This window comes from Mercurialis annua, linkage group LG6 (genome assembly GCF_937616625.2).
Source record: "Mercurialis annua linkage group LG6, ddMerAnnu1.2, whole genome shotgun sequence".
In the NCBI taxonomy this organism is placed as follows: domain Eukaryota; kingdom Viridiplantae; phylum Streptophyta; class Magnoliopsida; order Malpighiales; family Euphorbiaceae; genus Mercurialis; species Mercurialis annua.
Window position 1 is genome coordinate 1,491,834 of NC_065575.1, and position 16,221 is coordinate 1,508,054.

At 30.9% G+C, this 16,221-nt stretch overlaps 2 protein-coding genes across 2 annotated transcripts; both read right to left on the reverse strand.

Moving 5' to 3' along the window:
* Nucleotides 1–6,584: 6,584 nt before the first annotated feature.
* LOC126686308 (low-temperature-induced 65 kDa protein) lies at nucleotides 6,585–10,575 on the reverse strand. The gene is made up of 4 exons (XM_050380348.2): nucleotides 10,447–10,575; nucleotides 9,368–9,622; nucleotides 8,065–8,994; nucleotides 6,585–6,761 (listed from the first exon to the last, which is right to left on the reverse strand). The coding sequence occupies exons 1-4, from the start codon at nucleotides 10,538–10,540 to the stop codon at nucleotides 6,718–6,720; spliced, it is 1,323 nt and encodes a 440-aa protein (XP_050236305.1). The 5' UTR covers nucleotides 10,541–10,575; the 3' UTR covers nucleotides 6,585–6,717.
* A 3,366-nt stretch (nucleotides 10,576–13,941) lies between these two features.
* On the reverse strand, nucleotides 13,942–16,114 carry LOC126686017 (pentatricopeptide repeat-containing protein At4g13650-like). Its single transcript, XM_050380028.2, has one exon. It carries the CDS (start codon nucleotides 16,011–16,013, stop codon nucleotides 14,448–14,450), a length of 1,566 nt encoding a protein of 521 aa, XP_050235985.1. The 5' UTR covers nucleotides 16,014–16,114; the 3' UTR covers nucleotides 13,942–14,447.
* Between the last annotated feature and the right edge of the window lie 107 nt (nucleotides 16,115–16,221).

Genomic DNA, 16,221 nt, shown 5'->3' on the forward strand with positions numbered 1-16,221 from the left:
AGAAATTTTTGTTTGGTATTGTTAAATCCATTGGTTTTGGAGATAATATTGGAGAAGAAAAGAAAAAAATTATCTCGAGATCCTTTAATTTTATGTGTATTTCATATATTTTTTAATAAAAAAATAAAAAATCATGTTAATTTTTTTTTTGCAGTTTCACTTAACGAGAGTGAATTATATTTGTCATTTTCCATCCACGTAAAAATCTTATAATCGTGATTTTGACAAGTACAGAGATTTGGACGTGACAAATATTAAAATAAAGGCCTCTCAAACAAAACTGATAAAATAAAGGGGATTCCGCATGAGTTTTGCCTCGAAGAAACCGAGCTGTAGAACGTCTATTACGATTCCTTCACAATAAGCTAATGGGTAAATTGTAACATCTAACTTGTGTCTCATTATCTATGTGTAAAAAAGGATATGCAACTATAGGTTAAAAAGAATTGGGAACCCTTCAACTTTTCTAATAATTGAGTCATTATGTGGTCCACCTAGTGAATATGCCACATTAACAGCTAAATAAAACGAGAATATTTTAAGGATAGACATGTGTACTTATGACTGAATTATTATTTCAATTTATATAAACCAACATAAAGGTATAAATAATGTATATATCATATACTTATTAAGTGTATAAATAATATTCATAAAAAAAAGTGTATAAATATATTTAAATAAATTTTATTATTATTTAAGAAGAGATAAAATTATTTATCTATTAAGATGACAAGTAATACTATAAATACATATAATATGAATCAGACAAAGGATCATTTCACCTCCTGAACTTGGCACGAAATATAAAATACACCTAAATTCGTAAAAGTGGGTCAAACAGGCCTACAACTTGGCAAGTCGTATCAAAAACGTCCCTAATAGAGTGGGAATATCACTCCCCTATCTTCGCAAAACCGGATAAATTTATCCCCCCCAACCCAACCACCACCACCATTTTCATCGGAAATCGGCGCACCCACCAGATTGCGCCACCCGCCGCCAGAATTTCTTTCAACCGAATACCACCGACCCACCTCCTTTCGAAAAAAAAATTCTGGTAGTCCCACTGTCAAAATTTTTAAGAAGAACAGATCCCACAATGACATATGTTCTCCGTGGTGAAGAACAGATCCCATGTATGGGATTTGTTCTTCAACGAAAAAGAATTGAATTTTCCGGCGGTGGTTACTGTTGATATTTTTTTGCGGCGGCGGTTGGTCGGTAGCGGTATCGGTGGGTGGTTAATTGTTTTGTATTTTAAATTTTTTTAAAAAAATAGATATCTTCAAGAATTAATTTGAAGAATTGAAAAAAAAAATTATTTTAGACTTTTTATCATTGAGAGTGTGTTTTAAACGAGGGGCGAGAGTGTCCGAGGGGTGGATTTGATCCAGGTTTACCAAATTTTGCGACGACCTGATCCGATTTTGCGAGTTTGGGCTTTTTTAATATTTCAGGCCAAGTTCGGGGGGGGGGGGGGGGGGGGAAGTAATCCTTTGTTCAATATGAATCCCTTAAGCTATAATTAATAAAAAAACAAATATATTAAATTAAAATTTATATTATTTTATTAAAAAAATTTATTAATCTTATATTTTATTAAAAATATAAATAAATTTAAAATATTCTGTTATTTTTCTCTTTCCAAAATAATATGCTCTCTTCTTTTATAACATCTGCAATCCACTTGATAATCACTCATAAATCTTTCATCATAAAATATGTCATTTGGTGAAGAGCCATTATGTCTCTATATAAGTAGTAACTCTAAGAGTAATTTTGTTGGAGGTGAACCGGTAATTCAACTCGATTAGGGCCGATGCGAACGAAAGCTCGGCCAAAAGGCTACGTTCGAAGTCTCAAAATGCAGGTGTCTGGTTGAGTCATCCATTTCTTAGAGTGCTGTAGTTGTCACCCCTCAAGGGTTTTCCGAGTGGATGCACATGCATCATCTCGGCGGTGCAGTGGGCCTGGACAATATTTCGGTTGCTTCTGAGGTGGCCCGAGTTACCACACTCCCTGCTGATCTGGCTATGTAGTAAAAGTGTAGGTCGGAGGATCTTTGCCTCCTTTCAGCTTCTCTGTGTCTACATGTAATAATCATTTTTTGTGTAACTTCTTCATTTGTTTTATACTTGTTTTTATTAATTTTAACAAGTCATTTATCTCGATTTTTCCAGGCTGTCCAAGCGGCCTATTTGGTCGATGTTGCTTATAACGACCTATCCCGCAAGGTTGAGCAAGAGCAGACTAATGCCAACATGGTCGCCCAACAACTCAAGATTTAGAAGACTCGGGTCGGGGCTGCCAAGAAAAACATGGTTGAACAAATAGTTGGGGCTACCAAGGCTGTCGAGAAGTTACAACTAGTTGAAGCTCGGGTTAAAGGGCTAGAGGAGCTTAGAGCTAGCGACCTACATGAGATGGAAAAGCTCTAGAGACAGGCCAAGGAATTGGACCATGAGAAGGTCGGTTTAAGAGACCAGCATACTAAAGAGCAGGAGGGTCATAAAAAATGATTTGACAATGTTGTTGGTATTTTAAGGAATTCTTTGACCGGTGCTATTGAAGGAGATCGAGAAAGAAATGGTCGAGCTAAAGGCCAAAGAAGAGGCCGTTTAGCTTGAGTTCTGGCAACTGATTCGAGCGACTCAACTCAAGATCGTCAATCAAGTTAAGGCAAAGATGGGGGAAGATGCCGATCTGGAGGCCTTCAAATTCAATCTCCCCGAGCTATACGAGTTAGCCAAAGACGTATCTGGTGAGTCAGAGGGTGAAAAGAGTAAGGAGGAAGATGTTGATAATTTTTTGAACGACACCCCCCTGCTGATACTCGAGGAGATAATAATCTGCCCATGTAATAGGTCTTTATCTTGTAATAATGACTCTAAAATAACAACAATTTTATACAATCTTTGTTTTGGTTATCTTTCATTTTTCTCATTTTAATTTATGCTAAGTTTCATATCTTGTTTCTTATTTAAATGCCTTTATCTTGTGTCAATCAAGCATGGTTAACTCGATTTTTTTCTTTTTTTATATGTTTTACTTCAACGGTTTCAATTATTAATTTGCCAAGTTATTTAACTCGAATGACAATAACATCTTTCTATTTATTCCCAAGTGTTGTTGCTCGGAAAAACAACAAATTATTTCTCAACTACTAATTAAGTCGCCCTTTTCTGAAACTATAATGCTCCTTTACTTGGTGATATACAACCACATTACTAGCTGTATTACCAAGTTCTTTGGTTTTTCCTTTTGTCTCGGCGATGTAGTCGGTTTACTTGCTATTTTTTCCATTTGTTTGGCCTTGCCCATTTGGTTGCCTAGCCCGTTTCTTGGCCTAGACCATTTGTAATAACCGAATATACACATTTCTTCTTCTTTTCAATCTTTTCTTTTTATTCATAAGGGGAAAAACCTATGTTTGAGCTTTACAACAAGCTTTTAACTCAAACATAAGTGAAAAAACCCCTAACATCTCGATTACAAAAACAACTGAAAAACAAATTGATAGTACTTTCGAATAACCTCGGAATTCCAAGTTCTTGGTAAGTCACAAACCGATATATAGGCCGAGGTATAAGCTCCTCCTTTCTCGAATTTTATCACTTGATAAGATCCTTCCCAGTTGGCTCCGAGATTTCCTACTTCGGCATCTACTTTCCCGATATCCGCTCTTCTATGCACAACCTCTCCTACTTGGAAGTTCTGAGGTTTGGGTCGATTATTGTGATACTTGGGCATAACCCAGGCTCACAAACAAGACCTGATGACTAGTCACATAGAAGTTTCAATCAGTTTATAGCCTAGACCCAAGAACCAGACCTAGTCAACCAATCACGCGTTGACTAAATCTCCAACAGACTCAGATGAAGTTGGCTGAAAGAATCCCGATTAAGAAGCCTCATGATCACGCATAGCAATCTCATATTAGAAGAAGAGTTCGACTACAATTACAATAGGAGAAGATATAAATACAAGCTTAAGTCAGATAAAAGGGTTAATTCATTCGTTACTTACAAAAAGCATATATTTCAGCTAATTCAGAATCTGATTTAAGCATTGGAGGGTGTTCGAGCCAAACACCAGCTCGAATCCTTCTAACCTATTTTCTCTTGGCAGGTTGGAGCGAAGCAAGCAAGACCACGACAAAACCATCAGTAAATATATAGAGACCTCAAAATGTGTTTGCACTATATCTTTTATATTTCATTTATTGAAATTTAAATAATGAAGATTTAAACTACTAATAATGATTAGTTTATAAATATTTTTGGATATAATAATTGTAATACTTATCTTATTAGAAACTGAAATAGTAACTCAACTCTAACTGCAAAATATTCATCTCACAAACAGTGTCTTTCAATTGAATTGTGTTTGAAGTTCATGCTCAGCCACAGCATTATAAAGTAGTTACACTTTTCAATAAGTCCTCATGATTATGCAATTTTTCTTATATAAAATAGGTATATTTTTGGAGTCTATAATGTGAAGATCATATATCATTTGAGCTGTATAGTTTTGGCTTTTGGTGGGAAGTGGGAACTCAGTTTTAGGCCAAAATACTTTGAGAATACAACTAATGCATTGGAAATCGGACATGTCTTGGCAGAATAATAATAAAATGCATATCTAATTTTTATATTATTATACTTTTTTAAATTGGTTCCCTGGCCTCTATAATAATTTTTGTATATATTTTAATAATTTACACATATAATATAATTATATTAAATTCTTAAATGTTTAATTTTATAGGTTTTAGGTTTTTTATGATAAAAATATTAACAATATCAAGTCATCTATCAGCAAAAATAAAAATAAAAATATTCTTTTTAAAAAAATTATATAAATATGAATAAAAAATCTATTTTATTGCACTAACGGCACCAGAAATATGCACATTTTTCATTTCCATAACTGAGGGACGTAATATATATATACTTGAAAATATAAAAATTTAATCCTGATAAATAGAAATAAAAGAGCCTGATTTCAAAAAATATGTAAGTGTAGGATTCAGATACGTTATTTTTCTGAAGAAATAATATATAAAAATAATAATACTAGAGAATATTATTATTTCAGGTACATATCAAAATGTTATCAATTAAATATAGTAAGTCATTATCAAAGAAAGATTATAAATATAATAAACAAACATAATAATATCAATAAATAGAAAATTTAAAATTAATAGACGATAAATTAATAAGAAAATGGACGAAATAAAGTGTAGGAAGGTTGATAATAATATATAGAAAAAAATAATTAAAAATCAATTAAAAAATTAGTTTAAAATTAATTGAAATTAATGTCATTTCTAAATTTTAAACTTCTATTTTATGACTTAAATGCATAAAAATAACCAATTTTCGCATGTTTTGCATATTTAATATAAACTTTTATTTTGACAAAAAAAATACACAAACTTTCAATTTTTTGCAATTAAGACCACATTTGCGTTTTTTTTAAATTGTGTCGTTTTACGCCCAAATGGTGCCGTTTTACATTCAAAACGGTGCCGTTTTACTTCCAAAATTGTGCCGGTGTCTTAATTGCAAAAATTGAAAAGTACGTGTATTTTTTTACCAAAATTAAAAGTTTATGTTAAAGATGTAAAACACGCAAAAATTGGTGATTTTTAGTGCATTTAGATCTTTTTTTATTTTATTTTTGTAATTTTGTTTAGGTGAATTTTTTTCTTCTGATACAGGTTATAATTATGTAGAACTTTAAAGTCAGAAAAACTAATAAATTTTTAAGATTATGAAATAAACATTATGCTATATCTAATCTTGTAGAGGTGATATTAATTTTTCTAATAATTAAATGCTTAACTACCACATAACGAGCAACATTCATTTGCCTTTTTCTTTATGGCATATAACATATTAAACCGACATTTTCTTAAATTAAGCATTTCGTAATAAGAAATGATTACACATGATAATGGATTTCTTTGTTTAATGATAATATTATTAACCTAATAGTCACCATTCTAACTTTTTCTTCTTTTTTTTATATAATTGTTTATTCGTTTTCATAAGATTTTTTAAAGAAAGCTAAAATCTAGCTAATTATGTTAGTAGTTAGTCGTTAGATTTTTTACTTTTTAATCGGCCTTAAACCACTGACCTACTGAGCCTCGAAATCAAAATCTCAGAAATACACTAAAGTGCTTTAGCCACTTAAATTAGGTCTCACTCGTCGCTTTCATAAGATTTGTAATCGGTACACATATTCATGGAAAACTTAATCAATTTAAAATTGATGGTGTCCTTTTAAAATTTTATTTGATGAATGTTTTTTTTTATCTGTAATAGGTAGTTTAATTTTAAAATTAAATTTTAAACATTAAATTCTAAAATTAATCTTATGAATATTTTAATGAAAATGACTTGAAGTATATCGTTAAGAGGATGACATGAATATGTACCTAAAAATTAAATTATTCTTCTGTGATTGGCATTTTGCATATGGCTTTTAGCACTCAAAATTGAATTCTGATTGGATTTGCAATTAAGCATAATGGATTTTTTTGTTCTGTTATATTTTTTGCACAATATTATATACTTAAAAATGTTACAAAAGTCAAAAACAGATCACTGGAACAGAACTAACAAAAATAAAAATACAAGACAAATATTTTTCAAAATTAAATAGTTTAATACATTTTCCTTATTAGCCATTTTGATTTCCTCATTAGTTGGCTTGAAGTATTCGTCCATAATTTTCTTCCTCAACAACTGCATATATCAGCAAATGCATATTTGTTAGCATGCATTCATGCTATTTTAGACACACACAAAAGGAACAATTGTAAAAAAATTAATAAATTTTCGTATATTTTTTAATTTTAATATAAATTTATAATTTTATACCAATTTTTTATAATATAAAACACCAAGCAGTTTTATAAAAGAAAAAAAAATGTGAACGTTGAAACATTAATATGGTAATTAATATTATAATATTTCTATGTATCTATATATATATTATTTTATCCATAAGTTTATAACTTTTTATCTAATCTATCCTAACCTTTGAACTTTTTCAATCTCATCCATAAACTTTGCATTTTATTTTAAATCCATCCTTCTCCAATTAGGAGCACGCCATTGCATGTGTATGATAATAAACTAAAGGCAACATTTATAAATCCATAACTATGACAACAGTAATGTAATTTTTTTTTTTGAAGAATAAATAGACACTTATGAAAATAGTAAGTTAACAACTCATCCAATAGTCGGTTAATATAATAACTCTATTTCTAAAATTAAAATTTTCAATAATGGAATTTATAAATAGAATTATACTAGTTTTTGCGTTTGTAATTTAAGACAAAAAACACTTTTTAAAATACTAGCAATTTACCCAAAAGCGACAACTAAACAAAAACGGAGGGAGTATAAATAAATAAATAGACACTTTGATCCGTTAATTTTACAAGTTATGACAATTTTATCTAAAAATAAACAAAAAGATAGAGAGTGTAATTAATAAAAAGAAGATATAATTCAATATCTTAATTTTTTTATGATAAGTTAGTTTAAATTTGGAAAAACTTTTTTATATAAAAATATTTAAATATATACATAATTTTTTTCATGAAGTTAAATAAATAATTTTTTAAAATATAATGAATTTTTGTTCAATTATGGACTAATTTGTCATAAAAATGAATTAAGTCACTAAAATATAAATATCAATTAGATCCTTCAATATTTTTATTTACTAGTTGAATAATTATCAAGATTTACAAAATTTACGGACCAAGCAGTTAAAATAATTTTTAAGAATATTTTTGTCAATTTGATCATAGTTATAGATATATAATTTTCTTTTGATGAATATAGATATATAAAATTATGTTAACTAAAATAATAATTTTTCTTTTCTTTTTAAACGTAGTTTGTGTTACAATAAGAAACTCAACGTTTTAATATTAATTGTATTAACATGGTTTTGAAACATTTAATGCTATTGTGAAATTCATGCTGAAATTTAATCAATAAGATCATTTGATAGCAAATAAATAAAATGTACCTTCATGAGCATTGATTGACATAGGAATATTTGATGCAGAATTCTGAGCCGAATGAAAAACAACACGTTTCTGTTGTTGTTCTTGAGATTGATTTTGAGCCAAACCATTATTCCTAAGCAAAGTTGTTACAGCTTCTCGAACCTTTTCGACGACACTCACATCACCCGATCCTTTTTTCGGACTAATTGCTTCCGTTATCACTTGCGACAGCGCCTTTTCATCCTCACCCGGCTCCAGTTTCTGCATTATATACTCCTTTACCGACACTCCCTTATCCCAAATTTGCTCCGTCGTACTCACCGGATTACTCGTCGTTGCTATTGCCGCGGGAGCAGTTAGTTCGGGTGCAAATGTTACTTCCTTATGTTTAGTTGATTCTTGTCGGGTTAAGGCCCTTCGTGTTGGTTGGTTCGACGAGTTTGGTGCAATAATTGGTGCCAATGTGCCTTTTATAGTTGAGTATGTTGCTAATGAGCTCGCAGGCGATCTTGGCGATTTCGGTGAAACCGAGGATTTCGAAGGCGGACTCTCTGTTTTCGGAGAAGGAATTTGCTGCTCAGGGGCGGAAATAGCGAGACTTTGAATTTTTGAAGCAATGGCGTATGTAGCTTCGGTTACTGTGGCGTATGCTGGCGCGAGTTTTTCTGCCACAGTCTCCGACATTGTTTTCGACAATGTTGTTGGTGTTGTTGCAGCTTTCGGTGATACTTGCGGTGTTGTTGCAGCTTTTGGGGATACTTGCGGTGTTGTTGCAGCTTTCGGTGATACTTGCGGTGTTGTTCGCGATGCAGATCGAGGACTAGGAGTAGTTCGAACAGATTTTGCAGTGTTAATTGTCGGAACATGCTTTTCGATTATTGCAGGAATTACTCTTGGATGTTGTCTAGCTGTTTCTTTGTAACCTTCAGGTGCCATTTCTGATTCATACACTGAAATTGCAATGGAATTGTTGAAGAATTGATTTAACATGTTTTAATGAGTAAATTAATTCTATGGAAACGTAAAAGTTGAAACCGAACAATGTTGAAATGAAAAACAACTAAATAATATTTTCTGTAAAAAAAGGTTATATGGAAAAATTGAACCTATGTGACCTTCAGTTCACAGTCGAACCATTCAACTGGTTGGTTCAGTTCAAATAAAAATTCATATTATATTCAAATCTTTTAATTTTGTCAATTGCAGTCTATTTTCAAATGTATTGAAACGAAATAAATCACAATAGGCCATAATTAAATTAAAATTCTCCCTAAATGCTGAATTTATTTAGTTACTAAGTCTAACTTTAATTTAAATACGTACTTGGAGCTCCAAGGTATTCAGGATCTTCATCGTCGTCGTCTTCATCCTCCAAGCTAACACCCCACGAAGGTGTAGCATTACCATCTTCATTGTGCTTCTTTTTGCTGAGCGTGTTTCGCCATTTTTTAGCCTTATCTTTGACTTTGGCAAGAACTGATTTTCTATGTGTTGGGGTATGAGTATGATCTTCCTCCATGTCATGTTCCCTCCCGAATGTTGGGGAGCTCCGAGGTGACCACCTCGAAGGGTCCGGTCCTGCACACACAAAAACTCACCGGAAATACAATTAGAGACATCGTTTTCGGGGTTAAAGTCCGAGTAATGCTATATTTATATACTATATTCTATTTGATACTAAAATTTTAATTCGTATCAACATAATTTATATTTTTTATTATTTTAGATTTTAGAAAACTAGTTTAAAATTTTCCAATTAAATAAATTGATATTATAATTAGTAACAACATATAAATATATTACTATGTAAAGCGTCAAATCAGACGACATTTAAAGTGTATTTCACCCAGTCATAGAATGATAGAATATAGTCGTCTGAAATAAAATTAAAGGATTATTTTTTACGGTTATCAAACTATTATTTCTTTATTGAATAGTTATCATCATTTTATTTGTTATATTTTTGTAACTAAATTTTTATTTTTGAATCAACGAGAAATATTATAGTAATTATGGCTAATAAAGTTGCTTGTGAGACAACAATCACGTTGGATAACTATGCAAATTTTTTTTGTCATTAAGCAATTTTTGCTTAAATTATTATAGGAACTTCGTCGTGTTGGTGCAGTCCGATTACTAAAATATAACAAAGAAACGATGGTTATCATTCTTTAAAAAGCATAAAGTCCAGTAAATTGAACTTTCTATATAAAATCAAGTATTTATTAATTCATCTCCGTTGTAGTATAGTAATATTTTAATATTTTAATCCTTAAACATATTCAATACGAATCCTTCTCACGTGAGTAAAATTCATAGTCCGCAATGTTTATACGTGATAACCCGATTTAGCTAAGAAATTATTAAAAAAAATATGATGGTGATTAAATAAAATGTATTACCTCGGAGAAGTTGTTCTATAGTTGGGGAAGTAGGAGTTTTAGGAGGTTCACCATGTCTATGAATGCCATCAAGTTGAGCTATTATACGTGCCATTTTTGATCGTTTAATTAATTTCAACCTCTTTTTCAATGATTATTGAAATATATATATATAAAGAGCAACATTAATATTATATAGTTAACCACTATTTTCGGAAATTCTTGAATTGGCAGATAAAATGAGCCACATGTGATTTGGTAGACGATTTGTGGAATCCCTTTATCCATATGGCAATTAAATACATTAAATAATTATTGATGGTTAATTGTTGGTTATATTTATTTAACATCCTGAAATAGAATTTGACTAGGTATTCCTTCTCCTTAGCTCATGTTTTACCAAACGAATTTTTTGGCTGTGTAAGAGAATTTATGTTGAAAAAAAAGGATAGATTATTAAAGAAGAAGAAAAATAAACATTTACCTCAGATTAAGCATCAATATAAAAAATATTGTATTTGATAATAATAATAATTTTTTCATTAACTATTTTTTTTCTACTAAAAAGACATTTTGCAACAATAATTTTAAAAGTTGATGTCAATAGTTAAATTATAAACAATATTTTACAGCAAGTTTTATTGCCAAGCACTTAAATAACATTTTATTAGCGGTAATATATATTTGCTCTATCCATTTAATTAAAATTGATGATCTTTTAACAATACCTTCTAATAGATGGCTAGTCCAAGATGTTGAACAACGTCACAATTTTTTTGTTGCTATAATATAGTAACAATTTTAGCACTATTAGCAGCTCAAATATTTGCTACTAATTCTAGTATTTCTGATAAAATATTATTACAATGTTATTTTTTTTAACCAAAATAGAACCGTTGAATAACAAGATTAAAGTACAATAATTAAAGCCATATAACAAGAAGTAAAAAGATATGGTCTTTCAAATACCCTAATCTAGTAGTATATGAAACAATTAAAAATACGAGTAACGAGTAATAATCGAAAAAGAAAAATTAGGCCTAAATCCCGCTAACCATTATGGCTTTCAACACGGAACTAAGTTCCAGTACGAGAGTTTTAACTAGAAATTTGATCGATTATACCAAGAAATCGCTTGAACTTTTAAAATTTCGATCTTTGCAATCATATTCTTTAAGTGGAATCTAGAAAATAGAAGCCGACTAACAAAATAAAATAAAAATATTAAAGAAAAAACAATAAATAAATAAAATATAATATTGAAGAAGATCTTCAATATTTAAAGGTTTATGGATTATAAGAAAAACAAAGAATTTTTGACATGCAAATTAAAAAGGCTTCAAACGTTCATGTTTGGACCATAGATCCTACACATGCAACTAAAAAAAAATCATAAAACAAATATGATTTACCAATCCTTTTGAACCCGGAAGGTCAATCCATGGCAGTTGAAGTTCCACATTTCACATTTTTTAATCTGAGGTCTTGAATGACCTTGCCATCAGTATAAGTTATGCTTTGATATCAAACTCTGCATCTCCCATTTTGTCGTCTTTGCTGAAGGTGTCATGATTATACACAGTCAGCTTAACACCCTTAGCGTCTTTAGTTTCTGTTTGCCCATCTTGACAACAACATAAGGTTCACACACACAAAGACACACACACATATATGTTTTATACTCATCCATTAGAAAATTTAATTCAGCATAAATACACGGAATTTACTACTAGTTGCTATAATAAAAATATTAATATGTAAAAAATATGCTATATTAGTAAAGTGTATGGCCGTATTTGCATTGCATGATATTCATGTGAATATAAACATGTTGATTCTCACTAAATAAAGATGACTCTTAACACACTTTAGCAATGATTACGGACTACTAATTTATAGCACTCATCTTCAGTTCTATTTTAATAAAGATGATTTTCCAGATTATAATGAATAAATTTGACATATTTTTTAAATAATAAAAAATCATTTTAAAAATATATATTAGAATATTGGAGTAAACTAAGTTCGAAAATAAATATAATATTATTAATAAATAAATTATTTTAAATTATATGGAAGAACTCTTTTATAATATAGATAGTGTTTTTTTGTGAGGGTAGAGGGTTTGATTTATTGGAGTAAATGTAATGTAGAGGCCATATTTTTTCTAATGTTGTATACTAGAAATAGTTGGGAAACTGGAAAAAGTTCTGAATTCAAAAAGGAAAATGAAAGAGATCGAAACTAAAAGAAAAAGAAAACAAAATAATCAAACTATTTTGCAATTAAAGTTATTATACAATGGCATGGATGTCAACTAAATTAACATATATTTTATCACTTTTGAGAATTTGAAGAATGGAGGACAATGGGAATTGGGTAAATTATGAAAAATAGGTTCAGCACTTAGTAGCTAATTTTCGGATTAGATTTTAGGGATCTAGGTAGTACAGATTATTTCTTAGGCTAACATGCTCTCGTCGACTGTGTTACGAAGTTTGCATCTTATTCGGAAGTTAAATGTAATTTAAAACTATATATCGCAAAAATTATTATGATGTTCTATGAGTCAGCAAGATTTCAGATGGTTTTGAGATGCGAATTGTCATTTCTATGATAATGGACCATATTACATTTATAGTGGATCCAACTACCTTTTATTATTGCAACGAGGAAATATACGTCCGATTCTTTTGCGGAACCTTTTCTTTATAAAGAATGTTTTGATTTCAAATATTTATCAGTAATAAAACGTCTATTTTGACTTGAAAACATATGAAAGACAATGGGAAAGAGATACTATTGAACATGAAATTATTTCTAATAATAGAGCATGTAGAGAAAATGTGAAATCTATTTATCAATTTAATACTCAATAATGATTTAAAATAAAAATTTAATTATGGAATTCATGTTTTAATTACCGTTTGGATTGGCGGAATTTGGACGAATAAAATTCATAGATTTTTCGCAATCTATGAATTTCGCCGAAATTCACTATTTAGTATGAAAAAATAGCATGATAATTCATGTATTTTTAAATTTTCTCATGCACTAAAAACCCTCATTTAAATTCTCACCTTCTAGATGGAAAAGTTAAAATCCACCATTTTTTATGAACTAGTTTCGCATTACGTGCTATGCACGTGGCTCGTAACGTAACTCGTCAATGAACATATTAGTAAATTTATTATAATTATATCAATTTTTTATTTATAATTAATATTAAATTAGTTAAGAATTTTTGTAAAAATAAATATAATATATTCAGTTATTAAATTTTTTTTCCATACTGAATTTATTCTTCTTTTGGTTCTATAATAACCATAATTAAATAATTAATTTAATTTTATTAATAATATCTTTAAAAATAATAAAATAGAAATTTAAATAATAATATATTGCCAAATATATTATTTTAATTTTGTAGTTCAATCAAACTAAAAGATAGGTATTCCTATTAATTTGGAGACAATTTAGTTATTTTTTACATACTAAAAACTAAATTGGAGATAATTTAGCTACCTGTTCTAATTAGAATTTTAATTACAATAGCGATTAATTAAACAGCTAATTAATTAATGACTATAAAACTTTTATTTAACAATAAACTGAAAAGGATTATTCAGTAAATTTGTCTTCCCCCAACCCAACCCAAAAGGTTAGTTAAAACAATTACTACAATAATTATCTCATCACTTATGGTTTAATCATCCTAAGCTCTTTTTGAACTTATTAGCAGTCAAAAATTGGAAAGACACAGAAACCATCACCTCTCATCCTGTGGTTGATTAAGAAATTGTACTATAGAAGAGACTTCACCACCAGCATTTCAGAATTTAAACCAGTGCCATGCTTCCCAATCTGCTATTCAACGGCCTTCTGATTCAGCAATACAGGCGTTTTCCAACAGCTTTTCTTACTCAATCACTGCACGCCATACAACAGTCTCAAAATCCGTCTATGAACCTCTTACCACTGCCGTAACTAATATGTGACAAATGCCTCGTGCATTTGTAATCTCATATCCAACTATAACCCGGATTCTTCTTCGTTACTCCTTTCTCGCTCATCAACTTCCTTACATCAGCTGCATCATCCCAAGAGCCTAATGTTCTCAACACATTTGACAGTAATATATACGTTGCATGGTCATTAGGCCACAATTTTATAAGTTTTTCCGCAGATCGTGCAGCGATTTCTCTATTTCCATGAACTAAACAAGCACTAAGCAGAGCTTTATATACAGAGGGCCCTGGATCAATAGACATGCCACTAATGATGGCTTCAGCTTCATTAAGATATCCAGCTCGACCAAAAATATCAACAACACTAGCGTAATGCTCTACTTTGAGAGGTTCAAATGATGCATCAACTCTCATCGAGTTGAAATACTCAAGCCCCTTATCTACGAGACCAACGTGGCTGCAAGCCGATAACACAGCAAGAAATGTCGTATTATCCGGTTTAATCTTGGTTTTTCTCATTTGTTCAAACAATTCAATAACTTCATTACCGTATCCATGATGAGCACATCCTGTTAGAAGTGCATTCCATGAGACCACATCACGATCCTCGGTTAACCAAAACACCGTCTTTGCATCATTGATAGCTCCACATCTCGAATACATCGAAACAAGCCCGTTCTGAACGTGCACATCGGTGGCATACCCTGATTTTACGATAAGAGCATGCATTTCCTTACCCTCTTCAAGAGCTGAAACAGCCCCTATTGCTCCCAACATACTAGTAAATGTGTACAAATCCGCATTTATACCAGCATGCCTCATTTTGCAGAAACAAATTATACATTCGACACCATTTCCCAAATTGGAATAACCAGAAATAACCGCATTCCACGAAACTTGATCCTGTAATGTAACACCAGCGCACACCTTTTTAAAATCCTCAACATTGGTACTACATTTTGAATAAACAGTTACAAGAGTAACAGCAATATAAGAATTAGATTCAAAACCGGATCGAATCACACAACAATGGATTTGCTTGCAACAGTCCATACATTCCAGACTAGAAAACGAACTTAATAAACTATTATAAGTCACACAATTTGCCTTAATACCAAACCGCATCATTTCTCTCACTAAATACATTGCTTCATCATGTTGTTCATTCTGTGCAAATGCAGTAACCATAGAAGTCCAAGTAACAACATTCTTATCCCCAATAGAATTAAAAACTCGCCAAGAATCATCAACACAGCCACACTTCGAATACATATCAACCAAACCCGTCCCCACGAAGGCATTACAATCAAACCCGGTTTTCATAATCAGTCCATGAACTTGAGCTCCGACCACTCCATCCTTCAATTGCGAACAACCCGCAAGACAAGCCGAAACACTAAACGAACTCACATATCTTATCTCCCGTAAAGTACTGACAAACAATTGAACAGCAACAAATGGGCAATCTGCATTCAAATACCCAGAGATCAACGAATTCCAAGTGACAACATTTCGTTCAGGCATTTCATCGAACACCTTCTGAGCGCTTTGAATCTCATTACATTTTGCATACATATCAACAGCAGCGCTGCATACATGGGGATTTGAAATGAATCCCATTTTAATAATTGTGGAGTGTAATTGAATACCCGTGTAAATAAAAGCAAATTTGGCGCAAATTGAGAGAAGTTTGTTGAGGAAGTAAGGGTTTGAAAAGGACCCATTTGTTAGAAATTGAGCAAAAAGGACTGAACCGGAGATTTGGTAGCTATGGCAGGAGTAATCTTGTTCTGTGGTACTGGTGATGTGGTATTTGTGCAGAAGTAAA